The following is a 23,637-nucleotide window of genomic DNA, read 5'->3' on the forward strand; positions in this document are numbered from 1 at the left end:
CGGAAACCTGCTGAGCCACAGCCAGCGAAACACAGGAAACTGGCTCCAAGTGGCAAAAGGACTTCTGCTTGGCTTTCAAAATAAAAGTACTAAAGCAAACAAACAAACTGGCATACTTCAGTAGACAGTAACGAAGAGAAGTGAACTCTTGAGGTGGAGACATATCCCTGGTCCCCAACCTTTTTTATTGGCCACAGTCTGGTCTAATGTCGGGCAATCTTTTCATGGCCCAGCCTGTACGAGGCCAAGGTTTCCATCTTTGGTTTCCCTTAACTTGTTAGGCAAATGTTTCAAAGTGTCTGTGACACTAACTTCATCCTTAACCATCAAAGGCGTTGCTATAAAAAAGAGGCATCAACCTCAGCCATGTCTGAGTTTTAGGGTGTCGGATTATTACAAAAAATCAAATGATACAACTGTCAGCAAAATATAATAACAAACCTTATTACCAACGACCTGATGTGTTTGAACAGTGGTCACAATCAATGCACATTTTGAGCAAGAACTCCTATGTTGAATGCACTTTTCTTATCAGTTTTAAACATTTCTTCTGTTTCCAGACAGCTCTTTTTAGTCCAAACAAACTTTCTAGAGACGTTTGTTTTTTCAATTAAATTTGCCCGTTTGAGGGATTTTAATTTAGTTGTAACATTACCGGCCGAAGCAAACGTTTTAAGGTGGTCACAGATTTATTTAAGACTAGTGACCAAGACGAAAGACTTAGCGGGAAGAGTCAGAGACGGATGGGCTGGACAGAATCCAGGAGTTTTACAAAATAAAACTTCCTTCAGAAACACATAGGAAATAAAAAGGAAATGTTATTTATGCTGTGTGGTACCAACCAAACCGGAATTACTGAAATGACCCCCCCCAGTTCGCATCCCAGGGGTTTGCGATGCAAAACACTCATTTTATAGTTCCAGACTCCGTCTTAGCTTTGACACTTTATAAATAGATGTTCCTTCCTTAAACCAACCTCAGCTTCAATTTACACTATCAAACAATCAGAAAGTAAACTTACATATACACTAACTTATTGCTTTATCTGGAAAAGTGGAGGTTAAATGAAGACATAAAAACATCAGACTGCACGCACCTCTGGAGATCATTCACAAATTTTCAAAATGTACCAACAGCTGGATTTTCCCAACCCTTTTCACATTCCAGTGTAAGGTGATTGATTGTGTAAATTAAGAATGTAGTGAATGTTGGTTTAGTTAAATGGTTTTACATGAGTTTGACAGAGCAGTGTTTTATACTGGGATGTTTGTAGTGAGGATGGAAAACGTGGGATTCTGGGTTTTAATGTTTCTTTTACAGGTTTTTTTTCATGCTTGTGATCAAAGTAGAAAAGAGGAAACAGCTAGTTTTAATGCAATCAAACTGGTGTTTATGGAAGATCATGGGATGAGGTCATCAATCCTCCGTCTGAAAAACATTTTAAGTTGAAGTTCTGTCATGAACATTGTGGAGTTTTTGTCATTGCATATCGATAGAACCCGTCAGGACGTGTTCAGATGATGAAGTACTTAATAATTATTTGAAATAACACTGTCAGAAACCATCATAGCACGTGCAGATCAAGAATAAAAAGTCAATAATGTGTGTGGACTATTTATCCATAGAAAAATCACTCATGTAATTTGACATGTTTTAGAAATCATAGCATATGCAGATTCAGTCATCAGATCCTCATCGGCTCTCGCCGGACTCCACGTCGCATACCTGCTCCCGCACTTTTTGTTTGTTTGTCCAGTTTTGCTGCAGTTACAAAAGCAGCTGTTGTGTTTTTGTCCAGTCGCTCCGTCTGTCAGCGTGGCAGTCGGTGCTTCTGGGGGTTAAAACACATCTAAACAAACTGGATCAATTCTAACCGTCAATCTGATAAATCGATAAAAAGATTTTCACTTAGAAATGGATCCATTTTGTCATTTATGTGATTTGTACATTTGAGAGTGTGGAGAACAGGTCTGCGTAGCGAGGAAGCTGCTCATCCTCTCCCTCATACAGTAAGATTGTCTGTTTGTGTGTGTGTGTGTGTGTGTGTGTGTGCGGTCCACCTCATTGTCGTCTCTAAACTGCTCTTCCCTCCCTCTGTTCAGATGGAGGCAGAGACACGGACCGTGTCCTGCCCGCCGACTGTCAGGCAGGTCAGAGACTCATGGAGAATCAGTGTAAGTCCATCCTGATGGGACCTCCAGCCTGCTGACATTCAGTCTGTCTCAGACCAAAAACCCAAAAGCTGAACGTTCAGAAACGACGAAACGTCTCAATCAGTGCTTCAATGACTGTAGGATCAGATTTATCCAGTTCTGATCTGAAATCATTTTATGAAATTCTAAAAGTTTTAGGTTTAAGGATTAAAATAAAACCTTTTTTTTATACATTTTAACACGTAGGCAAAGGCGGATCAGCTTTCTCACGTTGCTCTGGTTGTTGGGACAATTCTCTATGGAGAAGGCTCATGTTATTGTTGTTTTTTTAAGGGAATTCACAGTAAATCTGCAAATACACACATATTTTAACTATTGACTGCATTAGAACTGGACTGAGTGACTCCTCCCCCTGGCGTTCCACAGGAAGTACCTGCTGGCTCCAAGAAGCCAAACTCCCATATTTCTATAGAGAAATACGTCAATTATTACTCAGTCATTCTTTTCATCAAAATAGCTCTGCAGCCTTTTTTAAAAGGTTCTTCCTAATCTTAATAATGTTCATGATATAAGTTATTCAGGTTATAAACGGACCAATCAGATGCCTCAATAAAAGTATGTGGTGCCTACTGGCTTCCACGTCGAACCCTTTCAATTTGTCAGATTTCCTATAGCCTGCTTTTACATGGAAGGGGGGGGACAACTTCACTACTGATCAACAAAAATGGTTGCCATAGAAACAGAGACAACTTTTCCAAGATGGCGGCATCTATATTGCGAAAAAAAAAATGGCAACTGAATTGACAGAAGTAAACCAGTTTTTATGGATGGTGTATCGCTCGCTCCTCTACAGTCAGTGGCTCCAACCATTTAGTCGTTTATTGCCCCGCCAGAGCACCTTTAAGTTGCTTTCACACTGAAATATTCCCCCAGATTCCAATGGGTTTGTTTTTAAGACGACCAAATACAGCTTTACAAAAAATCCTGACCTGCGGGGAAGGCAAAAGTACAAAGAACACCGTTTTCATCTTTCTCATCTCCTGACTTGACTGTTTTCCATAATTTCTTCACCTCCTTTGCACACTACTTCTTATACCCATAAGGCATTTCTCCTGCCTTTCATTACCTTTTTTTATTTTCATTGTTTCCTTTGTAATTCACAGAAAAATCACATTTCTGTGGCTCACCTTCTTTATCTGTTCCATTAAAGAGTCCATCTGCATTCACACTGTAGTGAATAACATCAGGGTTCATTTGCAAGACATTTACTTTTTCAGTGGGACCATAATTACAAGAGAAGTCATGTAGAGAGTTAGTTCAATGTTAATAAGAGGGATTTGTGATGCAGTTATCTTTTCAGCGTCTGGTGGGATAAACTTCCTGCTTTATCTACAGGAAGGGTACCAAGTCACACAAATGTACAAACCCGTGGCGATAGCACAGAAAAGTCAGATTTCTCCAGAGATTCTGTTTGTTACAGAAATGTGGAGTCTTTCTCCAATGGCCCCAAGATAAGAGTATCAAACCAAAAGCTAACATCCTCTGCCGGAAAAAAAAAGCCCCAACCCGGTCACATGGATCCAGACGTTGGTCTCATCCATTCCTCACAGTGATTTCAAGAGTGAGGATAGAAAGTGTAATTGCATAGTGATTCCTTCATGCAGCCTTATTTACATTTGAGTTGGACATTGTTAAAGGGCAAGCGGTTAAATGGAAAGGCCAGACATGTCATTACACATTAGCCTAACTATTGTTAACAAATTAACAAAAAACGCAAACATCGACAGAAGCTACCAACGGTCTTGACTGTATACTCGAATACTGTATACTGACCTGTTTGATTTAAAATATTTAGAAGCTTTATTTCAGCCTGGCTTGTTGATAACTGCTTGTGTAACGTTTTAATTTCTGTTTTAAGCATTTCGACCGCATGATTGCAGTGGTTCAAAGCTTCTGGGAAGGAACGTTTTGGCGGTTTTTGTGTGTTTGTTCAGAGTGTTTGAGCGATGAAACCAATTTCCATCGCACTACAATAGGTTCTCATCGTCTTTAATTAAACCAAATCTTAAAGGAATCAAACTTAATGTGAAGTTTTCTTTAAAGATTATTGTATGTGGTAATTTTAGAGTGAAGATTGTATCTATTCTGGCTTTTTTTGGCAAAGTGCTTCACAATTTCCATAGATTCCAATGATGAAAGTTGATTTTTAAACCTATTTTTAAAAACTTTCTGCTTGTTTCTAAACATCTATGTTGTACTTGCTGTGAGCCAATCACCTGGATCAGTTATCAATTTAAACCTTAAATCACCTGATCCTGCCATCAAGCAGTGATTGAGGCAGTTAGGATGTCCTACATGTATGTGTTAGATGTTTAAATCCCCTAAACTTTCTATGAAACATCTGTTGTTCCGTTCCTCAACATTGATCTCAACAAGGTTCCCTCCGATCAATAAAACTGTCCCACACTGTTATACTCCCACCACCGTGTTTCACTGTGGGATTTGTTTGGGCATTGTAGTCTTTCACCAAAACAGACAATGTCTCGCTCAGTGACACCAAGGCTATGACGAATTCCTTTCTAACCCATAAAGACTATCTATCCAATGCTCTGGACTTTAATGCAGTTGGGACACAAACTCACTACTTTTGTCTTTAGTGCCAAATATGACGTCAGCCAAAAGTAAATATGAACATTTTACAAAGTCTGAGTCCACTGTGTTCTGATGATTAAATTTGAATGGTTTACAAAAAATACATTTACCTCGATTTTTCTTTTTTTCTACAAATGTTTGATTCAAAGGCAATGCATCGTGGTCCATATTCTCTAATGTAGTGAGCATCAATGCACACTAGTTTTTCCGAGAGACTCCTGGGAAATTTCCAGGACACTGGGCTTTGGAATTGTAGATTTGGACTCCCCAAGAAAATGGCGAACGCCCTTATAGTGCACTAAGTAGTGAAGGACTTTGAACATAGCCCAAAAGTTGAACGCTCACTGCCCTTCCCCTATGCTTCATGCTAAAACGGTGTTTGTTCGTTTGTTTGTTTGTTTGTTTTGGATGCAGCAACCCCCTTTGAAAGATCAGGGGTTTTGAGTTTAAGTTGCACTCTTGACCACTCCTATGAGATTTGAATCCTTGGTTCATTGGTTCCTTGCTATATCACGGTTCACCTTTTGTTGTAGACCACCGTCAGTCAGTCTCCTCTGTGTCCTGAACAGAACGCCATCACGTCACTAAATCACGATAAGATCTTTGATTGCTTTCTATAATGCTGAACTTGTTTTCCACAAAGGTTTGAGCTTTGAGAGTTTAAACAAGTGAAAATGTTCATGTCTGTCTGAGAAAAGTGTATAAAGTTTGTAGTTAGGGGGTCTCACTGCCCTAAAACAACTAGAATTATGGTCAAGAATGAAGATGATGTCACCTATTGCTGGTTATTTTAAGAACCTAACTAAACGAGGGACTGCTGTACTGCAAGCTGTTCTAGAGAGATCTGAGAAGTAGATGTGATCCTTGGATGACGTCACTTTTCCCTAGAGAATAGTCTCTTATTGGCGCAAAAAGAAAAACCACACTGCTCATCCAGAAGTCCATGTTCTAGGTGGGTATGTTCGGGAAGAGCTCCATCGTTTCATGGGAAGCGTTAACTGATGGTAGGAGCGAGGAGTGCTGCAGATGTGTGTGTGGCTGATAGCTGAGGAGAGGCGGCGCTCTGTTCCGTTTGAATGAACGTGGGTATCGCCTCTGCGGCCAAAGATAACCGGCAAAGCCGACTGCTGTGAGCGCGCTCCTCACCCGCTCCTGAGATGAGGCGGTGTGAGTCTGCAGCCAAATGTCATGAGGGGATTTAACACAAGACGCTGTTAACCTCATGCAAAGCTGTCTTGGTGAGATAACCAACTAAAACTAACCTTTAACTCGGTGATGCAGTAGATATAACCGGTATTTTAAGATATTTAATGCTGGGTTATTATCTGCGCTTTTATTTGTTCAGTCAAGTCTACTCTGGACTTCTTTAGTCTGAGAGTTTCTGGTTTCTTCTTCCAAACTGGTGTTTTGGTCATATTTTGGTTTTGTCCTTCACTCAGCCTTGTCAGTCTGGCTGGACCTTCCAGCTGACCGTGTCCATGGCCCAACCAGCACACCTCCTCACCTCAGGCCGGCTCTAATGGCTGTTTTCAGGCAGGTCGGCCTTCTGTGTCACTCAGATGAGACGTGGCGGCCTCCCTCCTGCCCTTCAGGTCTCTCAGTCAGCCGTTCACCGCTGCAGCGACGCCCGTCTCCAGCAAGTTCAAATAAATATTCATAAAGCTGGGAAAATGATAAAACAGTAGTTCACACGCTAGGATTAAACAGAAGGATGAAATTTTTAATATCCTGAAAATGCTGAAATGAAATTTAAAACAGTTTTTCATTTACCGAATTCAAAATAGAATACAAATTAGAAGAGGACGTGTGGAAATACGTTTAGGTTTGGTGCTGAAACTGCTGAAAATGTATGTTTTTACAGCCTTTGATGGAATTTGAGCCAATAGTAACATTCAGTTCAGTAAACTTTATTAGTCCCAAAAGAGACGTGTATTGTTAGCGAACATTTCAGTAAAACGATCCATGCTACTCCTTATAGAGATTATTAAAGTACATTTTTTAATAACATCAGTTTAATAATGTGTAACTTGAATATCTGAGCCTGGTTCCTGTCAGAGTCCAGCTCGTTGAAGTTTCTGATTGGACGACAGCTCAGTTTGGGAGAAAGGAATGCTGCATGTCCTGAGTTGAAGCGTTTTTGTGGAATCCTTCTTCTGCTGAACTAACGTCAGAGCATCTGCTTTGTTTACAGAAACTCACCAAAGCTGTAATGACAAACTTCAGGTGTTTTCTGGTCTGACATGGTCGCTAATAGACGCCTTTCCTCTGTAGGGTCCTAAAAAGACCAACGCCAAGAAGGACTCCAAGGAGAAGAGGGAGAGCAACGAGGAGAGCAAGGAGAACCTGAAGGCCAAGTCGGACGATTCGGGAGAGGAGAAGAACGCAGACGCGTCTCAGAAAAACGGCCCAAAGAAGAAAGGTTCGGCTTTCAATCGATCTTAACCGTCATGGGAAACTTTCTGTTCACCTTCCAGGCTACATTTGTAGCTTCACCTACAGCTGTGTGTTTGAGTGGAGAAGGTCTCTAGGGGTGGAAACACCTTAGGTGTTTAGGGTTCAGTTAAATAACTGATTTATCCAATTGGAAAGTGCTAGATCACTTCATTAAATCTATTTCTTTCTTTCAAAGTTTTTCTTTTATTGTTTATGTTTTCAGATACAACTATTTATCTTTAAGTTTTAATGTAAGAATTTATCATTTTATTAGTCAGTGTTCCACCTTCAGTTGAAGTCACTAGCTGTATAACAATACGGTTTTGTAACCAGTTTATTAACAAAAACTAAAATTTGAATGATTAATCAGCAAGTTTCATTTAATCTTGACCTGAATCTAAGCTTGTCCTGTTTTTTTGGTAAGAGTCTAGGGATGTGATGTGTATCGCGATACATCCATAGACTGTACCGGAACAGTTTCTAAATATTTTTTTAAAAAAAAGTATGACTACCTGAATATTAACAGGCCTGTCATTGTCATAACGTGGTCAAATTCATTTTATGTAATGATCAAAACATTAAGCACTGCAACTGTTTCTCCTTTACGAGTTTCTTTTACCAAAGCCAATTCACAGTGCTTTTATTTTGGTAAATTAAGAAGATATATTTCTCCTTAAAGGCAACATTCAACACTGTCCGATTGACACGACAAAATATTTTTCAGTGTAAGAAAAAGTGCCTTAACCGATACGGTTCTGTAGGTAGTACATGTCTCATGACAACAAAGGCTGACTGAATGTTTAACACAAGCTGGTTCTGGTTGAGATCTAGTTGCTGTGGTGCGGCGTAGAGCTGCTCAGAGAGACTCGGTGTCGGGTGACAAGTCAGACACTGAAGGAAGCCTCATAAATTAAAATAAACAGTTTCTTAACACCATTTTAAATCCGATATAAGTATCGCCAAATGAAATATCGCGATATATCGCCAAATCGATTTTTCCTACACCCCTAGTAAAAACCAATTGCTAATGGTAAACACACAAAACAGTCAGAAATGCAAACACTTCGGTTCCTCCTCATGAGTCTCATCTCTTGATGCTGAACCTACGCAGAAAAGTTTAATTCGAAACATTCAAAATGTAAAGTTCATAGACTCTTGCTGGTTGTGTCTTGATTCCTTCACTACTTTATAGTGCGTTCACCATTTTGTTCAAACTTACAATTCCAATAAACAATACCCTAGAAATTTCCCAGAAGTCTCTGCAAAAAGCCATTGATCATCAATACTCACCAAATTGGTGAATATAGACCACAATGCATTGCGTTTGAACAATTTTTGTGAAGAAAAAAAAAGTATCATTTAGTTTTCATCATCAGAACATGATAGTTTTAGTAAAGTGTTCACATTTTTTAGGTTTTTGCTTCAGGAAATCGGTGACGTCAAAGTTTGCTTTAAAAAAAAAAAAAAAAAAAGAAGTGAAGAAGGTGTCAAAATGGCTGGTTAAAATCCAGGGCACTAGATGGTCCCACACTACAGTTTGGAGTAGATGGGACTTCATGTGAGTGTTGTGGTGCTTGCTGTATGAAATGGCAGGGATTGTCCTGATGGGACAGTCTGAGAGAAGCTCCAGCTCAACTGAGACACTAAAAGCTTTAATGGTTGGAAAAATGAACTGTGAAGGATTCATGGATTCAGCAGAGGGAATCGGTTCTCCATTCTGTTGTCGGCGCTCAGACCCGTTTCTGAGGAAGACGGCGCAGCGGCTCAGACTTTTCCTCAGTTGGAGACAAACGTTCTGAAAGTTTTGACATATTTGGTGTTCGTGTTATTAGAGAAAAAACATGGACTTTGCGTCCTTGGAAGTTCAATGTCATTATTGCTCGAAATATTTACATGAACTCCATAAGAGGAGCGTGAACTCAGGTTCACGCTCCTCTTCCTCAAACAGATGAGCTGGTAGAAGGTGGTGATTGATCCCTGATTGCGGATCTGAATGAGCAGACTGGCTTTTCATCTCCAACAGAATACTATGGTGGCCCAGAAGTGCGAAAAACATTTCAAAGATCAGAACGGCAAAACAAATTTTTAAAAAACAACAATACATTTAAAAAGACAAAGCTAAGTTCCAGACACCAAAACGTGAAAAAAAAAAGCAAAAGTAATTTCCAGAAATCCAAATGAAATGTTAAAAATGAAACAGCATAAGAAACTGGAGAGGGTAGAGACGATGGGACATCACTGATTGGATGGTGACGTTTGTCCATCATTTAAATTGAAAGTTAAATGGCATTAACTGATACTGGTATCATCATCCAATCAGCCATGTCTCATACAGTGATGAAAGTCTTCCGGGAATTCCCGGAAATCCGGGTTTTTGAGCAAACCGAACGTACTTTCCGGGAAATAAAGACCTGATCTCTACGGACAAATCGCTTTCCGGATCAAAAAATGGTCTGAAATCAGCTAATTTTAGCTTTATTTTCTATATTTCTCCGCAGATCGCTTCCTCTATGGTCGTGGCCATCTCTCATCTTCCCGGCCTAATTGACCAATGACGGGACGTTTTAGTTGCTTTTGGATGCGTCGACGGGTCTGATTGGCTCTGTCTGCACCACGTGGTCAGCGTGACTTGCTTCCCTAGAGACCAAAACTGGCGGACCCACGCTAAATTTTCACAAACACACCTGAAGAGTTTGCGATCAAATTTGTGTTAAAATAATGGCAGGCATCGTCATTATTGAGCGTGGTCACGACCTCAGTTGTGAGAAGACGATAAAAAACAAATTGAAGTGGTCTTGGCTGGAAAAAAAAGATTTTTAAGTTAGTGTAGGTCAAATACTTTTTTGTGTAAAATAATCTCAAAACCACATTTTGAAATAATTTCAATTTTAGTTTTGAGTTTCAGTTTTTATTTTGAATACATTTCTCTATCTAATTTATTTGTATTTCCTAATAAAAATGATTTAGTTCAGTATAGTTGACATTAATTATAAGTATTTGATGGTTTGGACCCACACTCCCTTAAAAAATAATGTTTACAATGTTTAGTTTAGTTTTTATGTTTGTTTTGATATTTCCCAGATTACTTAGTATTGGTGTTAAAGAATTGATGTATTATGTTATAGAATTATAGTTTAAAGCAGATCCCATATTTTGATGTAGTTATACTTTGAGAAAACAGTGCAAGTGGATGTTGTACATCAGTCATTTCTAAAGCAGAAATAATGTATAAATAACTGAGGTATTTTCATAGAATATAATAGTTACTGGTGTTCTTTTTGCCATTTGGGGCTTTGATGTTACTATATTTTAGCAATTGTATGTTTTGCAGCTTTAAGGAAAAGCGTAGATTGTAGGATTGTGTTACTTTGAGCAATTTTCCAAATTCTTTTTTGGGACCAGCAAGTCCTTAATGGAGAGTCAAACTAGGGGTTTGAATGACAAATCATGATGCTCCAATTAGTCTTAGTTTCTTGATAAAGAAGTGAATAACTAGCCGCCAGAATGCACCAGAATGCATCTAAGACCACGTATTTTTCCAAAATTTCGCTCTGTGCCCGCCATATCGCTCAAAGAAAAGTTCAGGGATTTTTTCCTTGCCTGACTTTCATCACTGCTCATAGTACCTACCTTTCCAGGTTCTCATTGTGTTTTTTGTTTTTCCACATTTCTTTTTGGTTTTCCGAAATGTTTCTTCAGTTATTTTATACGATTTTGTTTTCTAAAAAGGTAAAGCTATGTTTTTTAAATGTGTCTGGCTTTTTAAACTGTCTCTGTGTTCTTTAAACATGTTTCTGCATTGAGTGGTTTGTAGATGCCACCGCAGAATAGCAACATGAAGCGGCCTTGTTTTTATTTGCATTTGCACTTTTCTGATTTTCACTTTCTGCTCAGGAACCTGAGTCGGCCTCCTTTTCATTCAGGGCAATCAAACGGCTCTGACTGTTTGAATGCTTGCCACATAAACTCATTATGCTTGGAATGACTCATCATTCAGAGGCACGTGCTCTGTCACTGACTTCAGAAAGCTGGTTCAGGACGCCACCTGCTGGCCGGTCATGGACCTGCAGAACATTTTTGTTTTCAATCGGGATAAATTCATTTATTTAGGTAGCGATTCCATTCATGACTCAAGACGATTCCCAGATCAAACTACAATTCTTACTTTACAATATGTTTTGTTTGAATGGTTGCTATGTGCATGTCTTTTTAAAACTCAAATATTAAATCACCGTCATTTTTACCTTTTTTTTGACCAGAAGATCAGAATCAACAAAAAACAACAGGAAAAATAAATGGTATTTATCACTTTAAGGAGTGTAACACTCTTTTTTTGGTTAACTTAAACATTAAACAAAAAATCTTTTTCAAACAAATCCTAAAAATGTTCCAGGTATCCTCAAAGTTTTACTGACTAACTAGAAAACACCTTTCACCTCATTTTTTTCTAACAGTCATGTTTTATGAACCTTAGCTGACGCCTGACTGCAGTTTCATGATTCCACATCACTCATTGATCATGAAATCTGTGTAGTTTGCTTTTTTTCTCACATTCATTCAATTTTCATTCTATTTTTTATTGAAATTGTCGACTGTATTTAAAAATCCTTTTTTCAGAACTTGTCTCACTTTTTAATTTCTAATAACACTTGATAGTCTTACTTTGAAAATAAGGACCTTCACCCATGCTTTACTTTGAATTATTTACTTCCTGTGACAGTAGCACATACTTTTAGCTTAGTTAACATACTAAAAATCCAATATTATTCTGCAATTTTAGAGCAATAATTACATTACCTAAAGTGTATTTTTACTTTATCAACTTTGCTAATCAGCGATCTGGGACGTCACAAATATTCATTTCCACATTTTCTAGAACATTTCCAATATTCAAGTATTCGGATGCTAAATAAGAGTTTTAAGACGTTTCTGCCTAAACCGCAGCTAAAGCTAATTTCTGAGGTTTATTCAATTAAATGGACTGTATTTATTCATAAACATTTCATATTTGTAATTCTTAAATATATCTTAGTGAGTATACTGTATTGTTTGGCTGTTTCATCATATTTAAATGACATTGTGTCAAACGCACAGAAACCTGAACCGTGTTTTACATAGAAAGCATTAAACATTTTACTGAGCTCTTTGTTATAAAAGATTAGTCTAAACGTTTGACAAAAAATTCCATTTTCAAAAGGTAATATTATACTAACTAAATATTGGAATACTTGTAAAATTCACCTCAGGTATTTTTAAATTGATTTGAATCTCCAGGAAAAGGTTTTGCTGTGTTTTTGGATGATTTCTTTTTCATGTGTTCTTTGTGAAATGTTGTTTTGTTGAGCGTCGCCTCTCATCTCTGTCAAACAGCAAACAAGCAGAAGTGGGTTCCTCTGATGATCGAGGTGAAGTCCGAGGGTCCCAGAGAACGCTCCGCCTCCAGGAACAACAGCAGGCAGAACGAGAACCCCCGCCTACCTCCCAACGCTCGCAACGACCTCAGAGGTCAGCCCCGCCCGCCCTACGCGTCGCCCTCTGTGCTTTTGTGCGTCCACATGGAAGTGTGAAGGAGGAAGTGTGTGGTTGTGGGTGTGTTGAAGCGGCCGCCGGCTTTGTCCGCTTGTTTAAACTATCAGTCAGTAAAATGCTGGATGGATTGTTTCAAGCTTTTAATTTGAAGGGTTCGCTGTGGCCGATGCTTTCACTGAAGGACGGTTGCTCTCTTTTACGCAGACTGGCACAGTCAGAAGCACGAACGGGAGTGGCACGACGACCACGATGAGGTGTCCAGCGTGAAGAGCGAGGGGGCGCCGTTCCGGGGTGGGTTCAGAGGTCGTGGACGCGGACGGGGAAGAGGCCGGGGCCGAGGAAGAGGAGGAGGCAGAGGTAATCCTTTTCCTCATCCTCTCTGCTGATCAGACTCAAACATGACGCTGCGGCGCCAGCCTCTCCTCTCCAACAGCTGACACAAGCGACGTGACTAACACTTACATGTGTTTACGGGGCTTTGCCCTGCTCTTTGACTCGCAGGTTCTGCAGTCAGTCTGACCTGTAAAGCCAAAGTCAGTCAGTCAGTGAGCGAGGCGTCCACGTCTGTTCAAATGCTTTCAATGTTTTAAATGGCAACATGCCCTGAAGGGGTTAAACCCCAAACATGATTAGTTCAGATGGAGATGCTCCTGATGCTCCTTTGGGAAAGTTGGTGGTGGTTGGATGGATGCACCAAGCGGCTCCTGGAGCTTCCTGACCTGGAGGCTTGATGCAGAAATGATGAGCTTCCATGTCTCTTCTCTGATTGAACATCTTGTGGAGAAAAACCCGCACAGCTCTGATCTGCGGCTCACCGCTCTGACATTTAGTCTGGACCTAAAGTCAGGCTTAAAGCTTCTGGTAAAACAGCCATTCTCTGTAGTTTATTTATAGTTCTGTGACATCTGGAAGCCCAGAAGAGAAACAGAAAGTATGACTGGCTGCTAAAAATGACTCATGGTTGTTTTTCGTCCAGAACAGCTGAGCAGGAAAAACCTTCATTCCAAAGCTGCTTCTTTTCACGTTCTTTAAAAAAAAAAAAAGAAACTTTTTTGTTCTCCTCACTTTTTTGCGCTTCTTCCTTAAGCGGCCTGTTTCCACAGGAGCGTCTCACTTTTGTCCAGACTCTGTGGTTCTTTGTTTGGATTATTTTTTGTTGACATGGAAGTGAAAGCCGGCTGAACAGGTGACGACAAAAATACTCAGCAGCAACGATTTTCCCTTTTAGACGTGTTTATTTCTGATTTTCAATAGAAAAACGCTTCGTATTTTAGCTTCAGGCTGATCAACTTTGTTGCCAAACTGTCAGATTTGACTGTTAAGTTAGAACCTTTTTCTCTTTATGGCCTTTAAAGTTCTAAAACTACAGCTGAACAGTTTTTACACCCAGATTTTTAAAACAAAAACATTTTGTTTTTATTCTGTTCAGTTTCAATTGTTTATTTGCTACTAAATACATTTAATTTCCATTAGGATATTTCCTATAAATGTGGTTTTTTTCTGCTTTTTAATGTTTTATTGCTTGTTTTTGTTGTTGATAAACCAGAGGATCAATTCTTTTTTTTTTTTTTTTTTCAAAATTGTTTTTATTGGATTTTAGAGCAGCAATATTAAACACGTGATAACAATGATTACACTTTTTTTTCCTCCCCCCATTGAAACCTAGAACAAAAGGAAAAAAAAAAAAAACTCCAAACAGAAAGGCGATACACATCCCATCACTACGCCTAATATACACCAAAAACATATAATAATAGTAATGAATCATTAAAATTAAGAAAATAAAATGGCAGCACAACATATTTGATATATCAAAAGAAACTCTAGGATCAATTCTTTAAAACGAAATATTTTATGTTCACATAAAAAACGTCAGAATTCAGCTTTTAAAAGACAAAAATTGTCCCTATCTAAATGTTTATTGTATATTTTATTTTTGTGTCATAAAAAAGAGTTAAAACCCTAAACCTGATGCCCTTTTTACATTTATAATCTGGATTCGAGAACATCTGATGTGCAGAGAAACTAACATTTTTTCCTGTTAACGTGGTTCTCCGTTCTGGAAGGTCACTACGACTACCACTGCACCTACAAGTCCTACGACGGGAAGGACGGCTCCTACAGCCAGAAGTTTGGCAACTCCGTCACGTACTACTACGACAACATGAGCAGCGCTGAGCTGTACTCTGTGGACCAGGACCTGCTGAAGGACTACATCAAGAGACAGATGTGAGTCCAGCTCGCTGGGAAGAGGCGTATACGGACGAGGAGGAGGAGGAGGAGGAGCTGCAGAAGTGATGAGCTCTTCATGTCTCTTCTCTGATGAATCATGAGCAGAGAATTTTGACTCTGATCTGAGCTGTGAAGCAGGTTTTGTCCTGAAGCAGAAGCTCAAAGTGAACCTGCTTCTTGTCTATATTTAAACCTTGAACAATGTGGTTTCTGTTTCCACAAATACCAGCTTCCCTCCTGGGAACTTGGTTCCTCTCCTTCTCCACCACGGACGCCACGGCATCAGTTGAAGCATTTGTTTGTGTCGTTTTGTTGGTGACTTGAGTGGATCTGGTCTTTCCTCTGCAGAGAGTACTACTTCAGCTTGGAGAACCTGGAGCGGGACTTCTTCTTGAGGAGGAAGATGGATCAGGAGGGCTTCCTGCCCATCAGCCTCATCGCCAGCTTTCACCGAGTGCAGGCCCTCACCACAGACGTCAGCGTCATCCTGGAGGTGAGCAGGAGCGGACGAGTCCACCTCTGCCGTCGCTATGGAGACGCATGCTCAGCTAGGACGGGAAAGCCTTCTGCGGGCTGGTTGTGGCAGGTTTTTGGAGCTCAGGTGTTCAGTTTGTCATCTGCTTTTTGCAGTCTGCATTGAAGGAGCCTGACGTTAGTGGATTTTGATGATTTGACTGATGCAAAACGGCGACTGAAACGAGCAAGATTGAGAAATATTGGTGTAAAACCCCAAAAAAGCTTTGTTTTTTATGAAACATTTTTTTTCAAATAGTTTATATTATAATAAAGAATGAAGAAAAAAAAAAGGTTCAGAACCATCAGATTCTCCTCCGTGTTGGTTTGGACTCCGCCCAATGATTGCATCAGTACGTCACAGGCCAAAGCTGAGTCCCTGATTGGTTGACGGTGCGTCTTCTATGCTAAAGTTCAGATATTTGACCTTGCACCTGTGATCGTGTCTGAAGGTTGAGCTTGAAACTGGCCGCCCCTAAAGCACGACCGTGGTTCATATTTGACCTCTTTAGTGTTACGTCCCTTTTCTTTCTTCTAGATGTTTTAGTGATTTTCAGCTTTGTGGTTTTTCATCACAGTTGCATCCGGGATTGTATTGATGCTTTAGAGTTTCCACGGAAACACAAATGTGCTGGTTAACCAGCTTATTGAATGCAGGGAAGCTTCAGACTTGGAGGTTTCTGCAGAAATTATGAGTTTTTCATGTCTCTTCTCTGATTCAGCATCTGTGGGGAGAACTTTTAGACCTCTGATCTGCAGACTCTGCTTCTCCAGGGACAACAGAAGCTCTTTCTGGCGAGTCTTTACTTACCATTGCTGTGTCTGTCATCAGGCTCTCAAGGACAGTAAGGAGGTGGAGGTGATCGACCTGAAGATCCGCAGGAAGGAGGACCCAGAGAAGTGGCCTCTGCCCGGCCTGAGTTTACCCAACAACACGCACACAGACTTCTCCCAGCTCATCAACTGTCCCGAGTTCATCCCGAGGCAGATGACTGGGGATCCGAGAGGTCGGTCCATTCCCGCCTTCCTGCACCTGCTCCACCAGAGCCTCAACGGCTGTTAACCTGAGGGTTTCTGCTGCAGGCTCCTCCAGAGGATCCTCTCCAGTGCGGGCCAAGCCTGACCCAGACACCTCCAACCTCAAATCCATGCCCAAGGGCCTCTCTGCCAGCCTCCCTGACCTGGACTCTGAGTCCTGGATCGAGGTGAAGAAGAGGCCCCGACCGTCTCCCGCCAGACCCAAGGTCAGCTCAGAACGTCACGTCTTCACACGGAGCTCAGAGTTAAAGCTACAGCTCCACAGATTGATCTCAGAACCAAACCACATCCATCCATCCAGTCAGGTGTTGACAGAATCTGCTCTCACCATTCCTCTTCATCTCCTCTCCCTCCTCTTTTTGTGATGGAAGCAGGCCCCTTCGGTGCAGCAGCAGAAGGAAAAAGACGAAGTGGTTCGATCCCCGGTTCCCCCGCCCGGCTCCTCGCCGTCCCGCACTACCTCAGGAAACAAGGTGAGCCGCTCACCTGCACGGATCTGCAGGGGTTTTGGACCAGTTCTGGTTCTGTTTAGAGCTGTAGGTTTAATGGTCACATGTCCATCAACAGGCCACGCCCCTCCGTGGACACGTGTGTTTTTTAAAGGTCAAATTTAAAATAGGGCTTCAAAACATTATTACAGAATAAACTATATTTGTGAAACAAGCCACCTGGTGGTGACTTGATGGAATTACCTGATTATAGAGTTTAGTTTTAAAGCTGGGATTTCATCCTGAAGTTAGACAGTTTTTAGCAGTTTTTAAAATAGTTTACAAAGAGTTTGAAAATCCTGACAGTCTGTTGATGAATGAAAGTAACTGAGTATCGTGTTTGTTTGTGGGGTCAGGACGGAGCCGAGCAGGACGAACCAGAGGAGCTGGACTTCATGTTCGACGAAGAGATGGAGCAGATGGACGGACGCCGCAACACCTTCACCGACTGGTCAGACGAAGAGACGGACGGCGAGCTGGATGACCAGGACGTCAACAAGATCCTGATCGTCACGCAGACGCCGCCCTACCTGCGGAAGCACCCAGGCGGCGACCGCACCGGACACCACACGTCGCGCGCCAAGCTGACCAACGAGCTGGTCAAGGTCATCAACGACGGGCTCTTCTACTACGAGCAGGACCTGTGGGACGCCCCCTATGAGCCGGAGTACGCCACCATCAAGGTGAGGCGGCTTTATGGTGGTGAAAAGGGAAAAAGAGCAGAGTCATGCATGGAGGCCTTCCAGCGGTGGCTCTCCTTCAGTTGCAGCTTTTTCTGGATCCGGACCCAAAGCAGAGCACAGAAGCTGCCTTTTTGTCCGCTTTTTTGTTGCCGCTGCCGCCCATTGTTGCATTGTTGGGCTCTGTGTGGGACCTTCACGCGCTCGCCAACACACATCCAGCAGCCTGTGGAACACACGCCGCTCGTTTATAAATAGACCCCAAACGGCGGGGTGCCAGGGGGGAGGCAAAGATGGCCGCGGACCGATCCCTGGAGAGTCTCTGGAAAGAGAGGCCGAGTATGAGTGTGAGTGGAGCTGCTGCTCTCAGGACAGACGGGTTTGTGTGGAGCTGCTGTTTGTGGCGATATGAGGGTGAAACGCTTCTTTAAGGCCGCCATGTTCTGCTGCTGCCTGTCTGTCTCCAAACTTCTGCGGATGAGGTCCGCCGACGGAGATTCCCCTTCCGCCGCTGCCGGTCGCTTCCTCCGCTCCCTCTACTCACGCTGCGGGTTTCTGTCTTTTCTTTGCTTCCAGCAAGAGGTGGAGAACTTCAAGAAGGTCCACCTGATCAGCCGGGAGCAGTTCGACTGCCTGACCCCAGAACCCCCCGTCGACCCCAACCAGGAAGTCCCCCCCGGACCCCCGCGCCCCCAGCAGAGTAAGCAAACCCAGACAAAATCAGCAGATTATGTTTTACTAAAAGCTTTAAACTAAAATCTGTTTTGACCAGGACAATAGTTTCTCCTTTTTTTTTTATTTAGGAGAAATTTAGGTTTTTAATCTTTTTTTAAAAACAGATTGAGGTGCAAAGCAGTTAGAAAAAAATCAAAAAAAAGTGACAAGATTTCGACACAGAAACCTGAAACTACTAACTTTGTTAATATATTATTATGTAAATATTGCATTTTCTAAAAACAGATTCAAGTCGAACTCAAAACTAATCATGTTTTTGTAGTTTTAACATGTTCTGATGGCATCTTTCCGATGATGGAGGACAAATGTTAATGTCTTTATTTAATCTAAATGTTATGTCTTTATGGGTAAGGAAGTGTTCTCCCTGAAGCTTAAATTCTGATGCTTCCACTTGTAAACCAATGTAAGTCTTTGTTTTTTCTCGTCTCCGCTTGAATCTGTTGCTCTGCAGAAACTATGTCCTAGAAAACGTCTTTGCGTATTTAATTTTGGCTAAAAACAGGTTAATCATAATTATAAAACCACTGGGAACGCTTTGAAAATAGATCAAATCATGACTGGAGTGGGACTTTGACGGTGTGCAGCCTCTTGTTTTTCAGTCATTCATTGACATAAACGCTTAAATGACACAAATAAAGTTCATAGTTTCACTTTCTGATTCCCAGGAACAAAAATTAAAGCTGTCATTTACTCTACTTCAGCTTTCAAAATGATTAAAGAGTAGTTTTTGAAATGGGGTCACATTTATCAGAGTGCTCCTCCTCATCGGCGGCGTGTCGTTCTTCTCTCTGCAGTTTAAAGCTCACTTCTTTAGCGTCTCGTCGTGTTTCAGTCCCCACAGATGCTTTGGCAAACAAACTTTTCGGCGCCCCTGAACCCTCCTCAATGGCCCGCTCGCTACCCACAACCGTGCCTGACTCGCCAAACTACCGGACGCCGCGGACTCCTCGCACGCCGCATCGTAAGGACCCCACCATGACGCCTCGCTTCTACCCGGTGGTGAAGGAGAGCCGGCCTGTCGACGCCAAGGTGAGACGGCGGGGGCAGGTGGGGTTGATGTGAGGAGGTTTCCCGAGGGGAACTCCTTCACTCACGCTTCAGAGTCTTCCTCTTCCAGACTCCCAGGAAGAGGAAGACCAGGCACAGCTCCAACCCCCCCATGGAGTGCCACGTGGGCTGGGTGATGGACTCCAGAGAGCACCGGTCCCGCACCGCCTCTGTCAGGTGAGTTGCAGAGGAAGCATCATGGTATGGGACTGCTGAGTCTTTCTATCCACCAGCAGATCTTTTTTTTCGTTCAATTATGCTGGACTTATTTTTCTATAAAGGTTTAAACAAGAGAGAAAATTGTGAAAACGTTTTTCTGTCTGAGAAGAGCCCGTCAAGCGTGTAGCGGCGGCTTCTACAGCCTTAAAACAGACTAAATGAGGGAACGGTGTGTTCACAAAGGATTCTATTCCTGGTTATTCCAGTCACATGACTTGGTCAGGACACTCAACATGTGGTGGTTTTTGTGTAGAATGTTGTGTTGAAAACGGACCAAAGCTCTGTAGAAGGAAATGGATCGTTGAAGAAATGCATCATGGGAAGCTTGGTGTTTCGTCATTCTGGATGAAGAGTCCACCTCTCATCTCAGTGGTTGAGCACGGTGGTGGAGGCATGATGATGTGGGCTTGTGTTGTACAGAGGTAGAGCATCAACAGACGTATTCAAAACCGTGTCAGACGGATAACCCTTGAGCTGTCTTGTGGGGAGTGGGGTCATCTGGACCCCACAAGACAGCTCAAGGGATAAGAAAGAGTTTGGGGAGCTTAGGATGATCATGTTGGATCGTGTTTACTGTCCCTCGCAGCTCCAACGCCAGCCCGTCAGAGGGCACCCCCGTCATGGGCAACATCGGCTGCACGCCTCAGTCCCTCCCCAAGTTCCAGCACCCGTCGCACGAGCTCCTGAAGGAGAACGGCTTCACGCAACACGTCTACCACAAATACCGCCGGCGCTGCCTGAACGGTAGGTGTCTCCGCTGCGTCCGCGTGCGTCCGCCTCTTCCTCTGAGGAGCCCTGACCTCGTTCTCCTGCCTCCTCTCCGCCCACCGCAGAGCGGAAGCGGCTGGGAATCGGCCAGTCGCAGGAAATGAACACGCTCTTCCGCTTCTGGTCGTTCTTCCTGAGGGATCACTTCAACAGGAAGATGTACGAGGAGTTCCGACAGCTGGCGCTGGAGGACGGGAAAGAAGGTTACAGGTGAGCATCTGATCTGAAAGGTGGTTCACCTTTCTTTAAAATGGAATGGGATCTGCAGACGGACTCTGAGGTTTCTGATGCCGTCTGAGCTGAGCGGCTGCAACCGTTGATCCCTGGTTGCTGGTTTGAGTCCGTTCCTCAGCTGTGTTTGTGCTGCAGGTATGGTCTGGAGTGCTTGTTCAGGTACTTCAGCTACGGGCTGGAGAAGAAGTTCAGGCCGGACATCTTTAAGAACTTCCAGGAGGAGACCATCAGAGACTACGAGGCCGGTGAGGAGGACGTCTGCTGCTCAGAGTGGAGCTTCAAGATGGCGGTTGTTCAACCCGCAACCTTCTTCAACCTGTCTGCTTTGTCACCTCAGGCCAGCTTTACGGGCTGGAGAAGTTCTGGGCGTTCCTCAAATACTCCAAAACAAAGACCTTGGAGATTGAGCCCAAACTCCAGGAGCACCTGAAGAAGTTCAAACGCCTGGAGGATTTTAGGATTGATGTAGGTGGAAGGGAGGCGGGGTTTGTTTGAGTTGGAGGCGGAGTTTGTTCACCTAAAGCCGTTCTTTTTGGTTCCAGCCCCCGATGGAGGACGGAGGCCGCCGGAGACACCCGTCCAGCGGGGAAGGTCGACGCCGAAACCCCTCCCAGTCTTCCAGCCGGCCCCACAGCCAGGCGGGGGCTCATGGCCCCGCTGCCAAGGAGGATCCAAAGCCCAGCGGCCAGAAAGCCCCCGCCCCCATCGCCGAGCCAGACGCCAAAACGCTGAAATAACCAGCAGAAAGTCACCAGCCTCCATGGATCAGCTCAACCACGGCTGGGAGCCCACGGCTCTTTGTGCGCCACAGGAGGGGAGGGGGGGCTCCTCACTCACGCATGACACCCCCGCCTGGCAGCATCGCTGATAGAAATCCTTTTTGTCATGTTTTGCTTTTAGAACTTCCTAAATCAGACAAGAGTTAAAGGATCACAGTTTCTCCTCCAGCAGCTCAGCGGCTGCTTCCTTTTTTCCTTTTACTTTTCTTCTTCAGTCTGAGGCCCCCAGCCCTCGGTCTTTGGGACCCCCTCCTCTTCTATCATCTGTCCTGCTGGTTGAAACTGTTTGGTTCCCCTACCAGATGTTGGATTACCGATTTGCTCATCAGTGTGGGGAGGAGTACTTGAAAGCCCCCCCCCCTCCGCTGGAGGCGCCCCGCCCTCAGCATCCAACTGGACCAAAGTGGTGTGAAGCCAGGTGCTGTGTGTCAGGGGCCGAAAAAAAAACGCATTTCATTTACTTTGTGGACGGGGGAAACCAGAAAACAACCAAAATAGAAAAAAAAGACTTGTTTAAACCCCGCGCCATGATGGACAAGCAGATTTGAGAGTTGCCTTATTTAATGGTTTTAGTGCTTCTAAGTCTCTGCAGCATCAGTTCCCACAGCTGCCACTAGATGGCGCGTTTCTGCCAAACCTCCCTCCTTCCCAAGTCTCCACAGGTCTTCCAAACAGAAGTCTGTTACGTCCACAAGCTCCCTCTGTGGGGCAGCTTGGGGCTTTTTTTTTTGTTGTTTTTGAAAACGGATCTTCCCTGTGACCCCCCACCCCCCCACCCCACCCCAGGAGGACACAAGGCATCCATCCATCATCCATCCATTCATCCATCCATCCATCCGTCAGCAGTGCTTTGGGGACTGGAATTTTCAATCTGAAGTACTTGAAGAGTGGATGGTGGCGATCAGCTGCTGTCATTTACAGGCGTGAACACTAACGGTGTGGTCAGGTACAGGCGCCGGCACGAATCCCAGACCCCATTCTGTGGTCTTTTTTCATCCGAGTCGTCCCACGTTCTGGAGGAAAATCCTCCCGACTCCTAAACTGATGTCAGATCCTGTCCTCCTCCTCCTCATGTAAATGTGAATTTGACCGATGAAGAGAAACGATCTCAACTCCCGTTTATTGTTTATAGATCAGATTCTATATTCGCCTTATATGTGTACGAATTTTTTTTCTTTCTTTGTTTAAAATCTTTTATTGCTTTTTAATTTCCGCTTGCTGTGTTTCTAGTGCTGTTATGCTGGAGGCCAGGTTTGAACTCAAACATCCGGACGTGCTTTTCACACAAAAGGGAATTCGGGGAGTCGGCAGGTCTTTGAAAAAACAGAAAAGATGGTTTGATAGAAGAAACCAGAGCAAACATTTCCAGGCGATCAAACCCTCAACCTCCAGTTTTCCCTCAGAATGTGTGACGAGTCTGAAAATGCACACAAGTATTTAGTTTTGGGGGTTGAAGTTTTGGAGAAAATCTCAAGTCTTAACGTCTGCATTTGACGGTGCAGCTCCAAACGAAACTGTGCCTGTTCGTCTCCAGCGTTCGGCCGTCGGTCACAGAGGCGGACGGCGCCGCCGGTGTCCGGGATTCTTCAGGTTCTGTCCTCGGCCTCCGCTTCAGAGGCATCAGAAGTGTTTACTGGACTGCTCCTCCTGAGAAAACCCACTTTGTTCCTCTGAGCGAGCGCGGTGGACGTCTGAATGTTTGAGCCCCTCCCTCCCTCCATCACGCTGCTACGCGTCCGCACAGACTCTGGAAGGAGCCGGACCGGAGCGGAGCGGGAGGCCGCTCGGAGCAAACGAGGCTGTTAGGATGTCTGGGGATGCGAATTCTAAAAGGACTAATTCCAGAAAGCCATACGAATAAGAAACAACCATCCTAGTTCATCACCTTCTATTCTAGGCTTGTCATGAGGAAAAAAAAGACAAAAACGCAGAAAAAAGGAACAAAAAAAATATATAAAATGGAAAAATGTAAAATACTTGAATGAGATCTTGTATAAAACATTTAATATTCATAATATCTGCTTTGTAGGCTGATGTGATTCACTTAGTGTTATTTGTAATTTGTAGTAATTATGCTTTCCTTTAAATAAAAAAAAACATAAAACGGACAAAAAAACCTGAAAATTCTGTTTGCTGT

The 23,637-nt window shown here is 43.1% G+C and overlaps 1 protein-coding gene and 1 long non-coding RNA gene across 3 annotated transcripts in view; one reads left to right on the top strand and one right to left on the bottom strand.

The window, feature by feature from the left end:
* The window catches only part of larp1 (La ribonucleoprotein 1, translational regulator), a 48,581-nt gene extending 24,957 nt beyond the window's left edge, over positions 1–23,624 (top strand). Inside the window, exons 4-21 of one of the 2 annotated variants that reach the window (XM_023962691.2) lie at positions 2,103–2,174; positions 7,077–7,224; positions 12,609–12,743; positions 12,972–13,124; positions 14,834–14,996; positions 15,348–15,492; positions 16,345–16,519; positions 16,596–16,756; positions 16,925–17,023; positions 17,395–17,721; positions 18,295–18,418; positions 19,286–19,482; positions 19,571–19,677; positions 20,306–20,463; positions 20,553–20,697; positions 20,857–20,966; positions 21,059–21,186; positions 21,264–23,624. In XM_023962691.2, coding sequence (XP_023818459.1) covers positions 2,103–2,174; positions 7,077–7,224; positions 12,609–12,743; positions 12,972–13,124; positions 14,834–14,996; positions 15,348–15,492; positions 16,345–16,519; positions 16,596–16,756; positions 16,925–17,023; positions 17,395–17,721; positions 18,295–18,418; positions 19,286–19,482; positions 19,571–19,677; positions 20,306–20,463; positions 20,553–20,697; positions 20,857–20,966; positions 21,059–21,186; positions 21,264–21,458 — 2,742 coding nt within the window. In that variant the 3' untranslated portion in view covers positions 21,459–23,624. The remainder of the gene's footprint in view (positions 1–2,102; positions 2,175–7,076; positions 7,225–12,608; positions 12,744–12,971; positions 13,125–14,833; positions 14,997–15,347; positions 15,493–16,344; positions 16,520–16,595; positions 16,757–16,924; positions 17,024–17,394; positions 17,722–18,294; positions 18,419–19,285; positions 19,483–19,570; positions 19,678–20,305; positions 20,464–20,552; positions 20,698–20,856; positions 20,967–21,058; positions 21,187–21,263) is intronic. The other variant, XM_023962692.2, reaches the window with a different exon arrangement.
* Positions 15,800–16,417, bottom strand: LOC144983752 (uncharacterized). The gene is made up of 3 exons (XR_013647544.1): positions 16,324–16,417; positions 15,979–16,237; positions 15,800–15,939 (listed from the first exon to the last, which is right to left on the bottom strand). It is a non-coding gene; the product is annotated as an uncharacterized LOC144983752 (long non-coding RNA).
* Positions 23,625–23,637: the final 13 nt, after the last annotated feature.

The sequence above is a fragment of the Oryzias latipes genome, chromosome 14 (assembly GCF_053564925.1).
Source record: "Oryzias latipes strain Hd-rR chromosome 14, Olatipes_Hd-rR_3.1".
Classification (NCBI taxonomy): Eukaryota; Metazoa; Chordata; class Actinopteri; order Beloniformes; family Adrianichthyidae; genus Oryzias; species Oryzias latipes.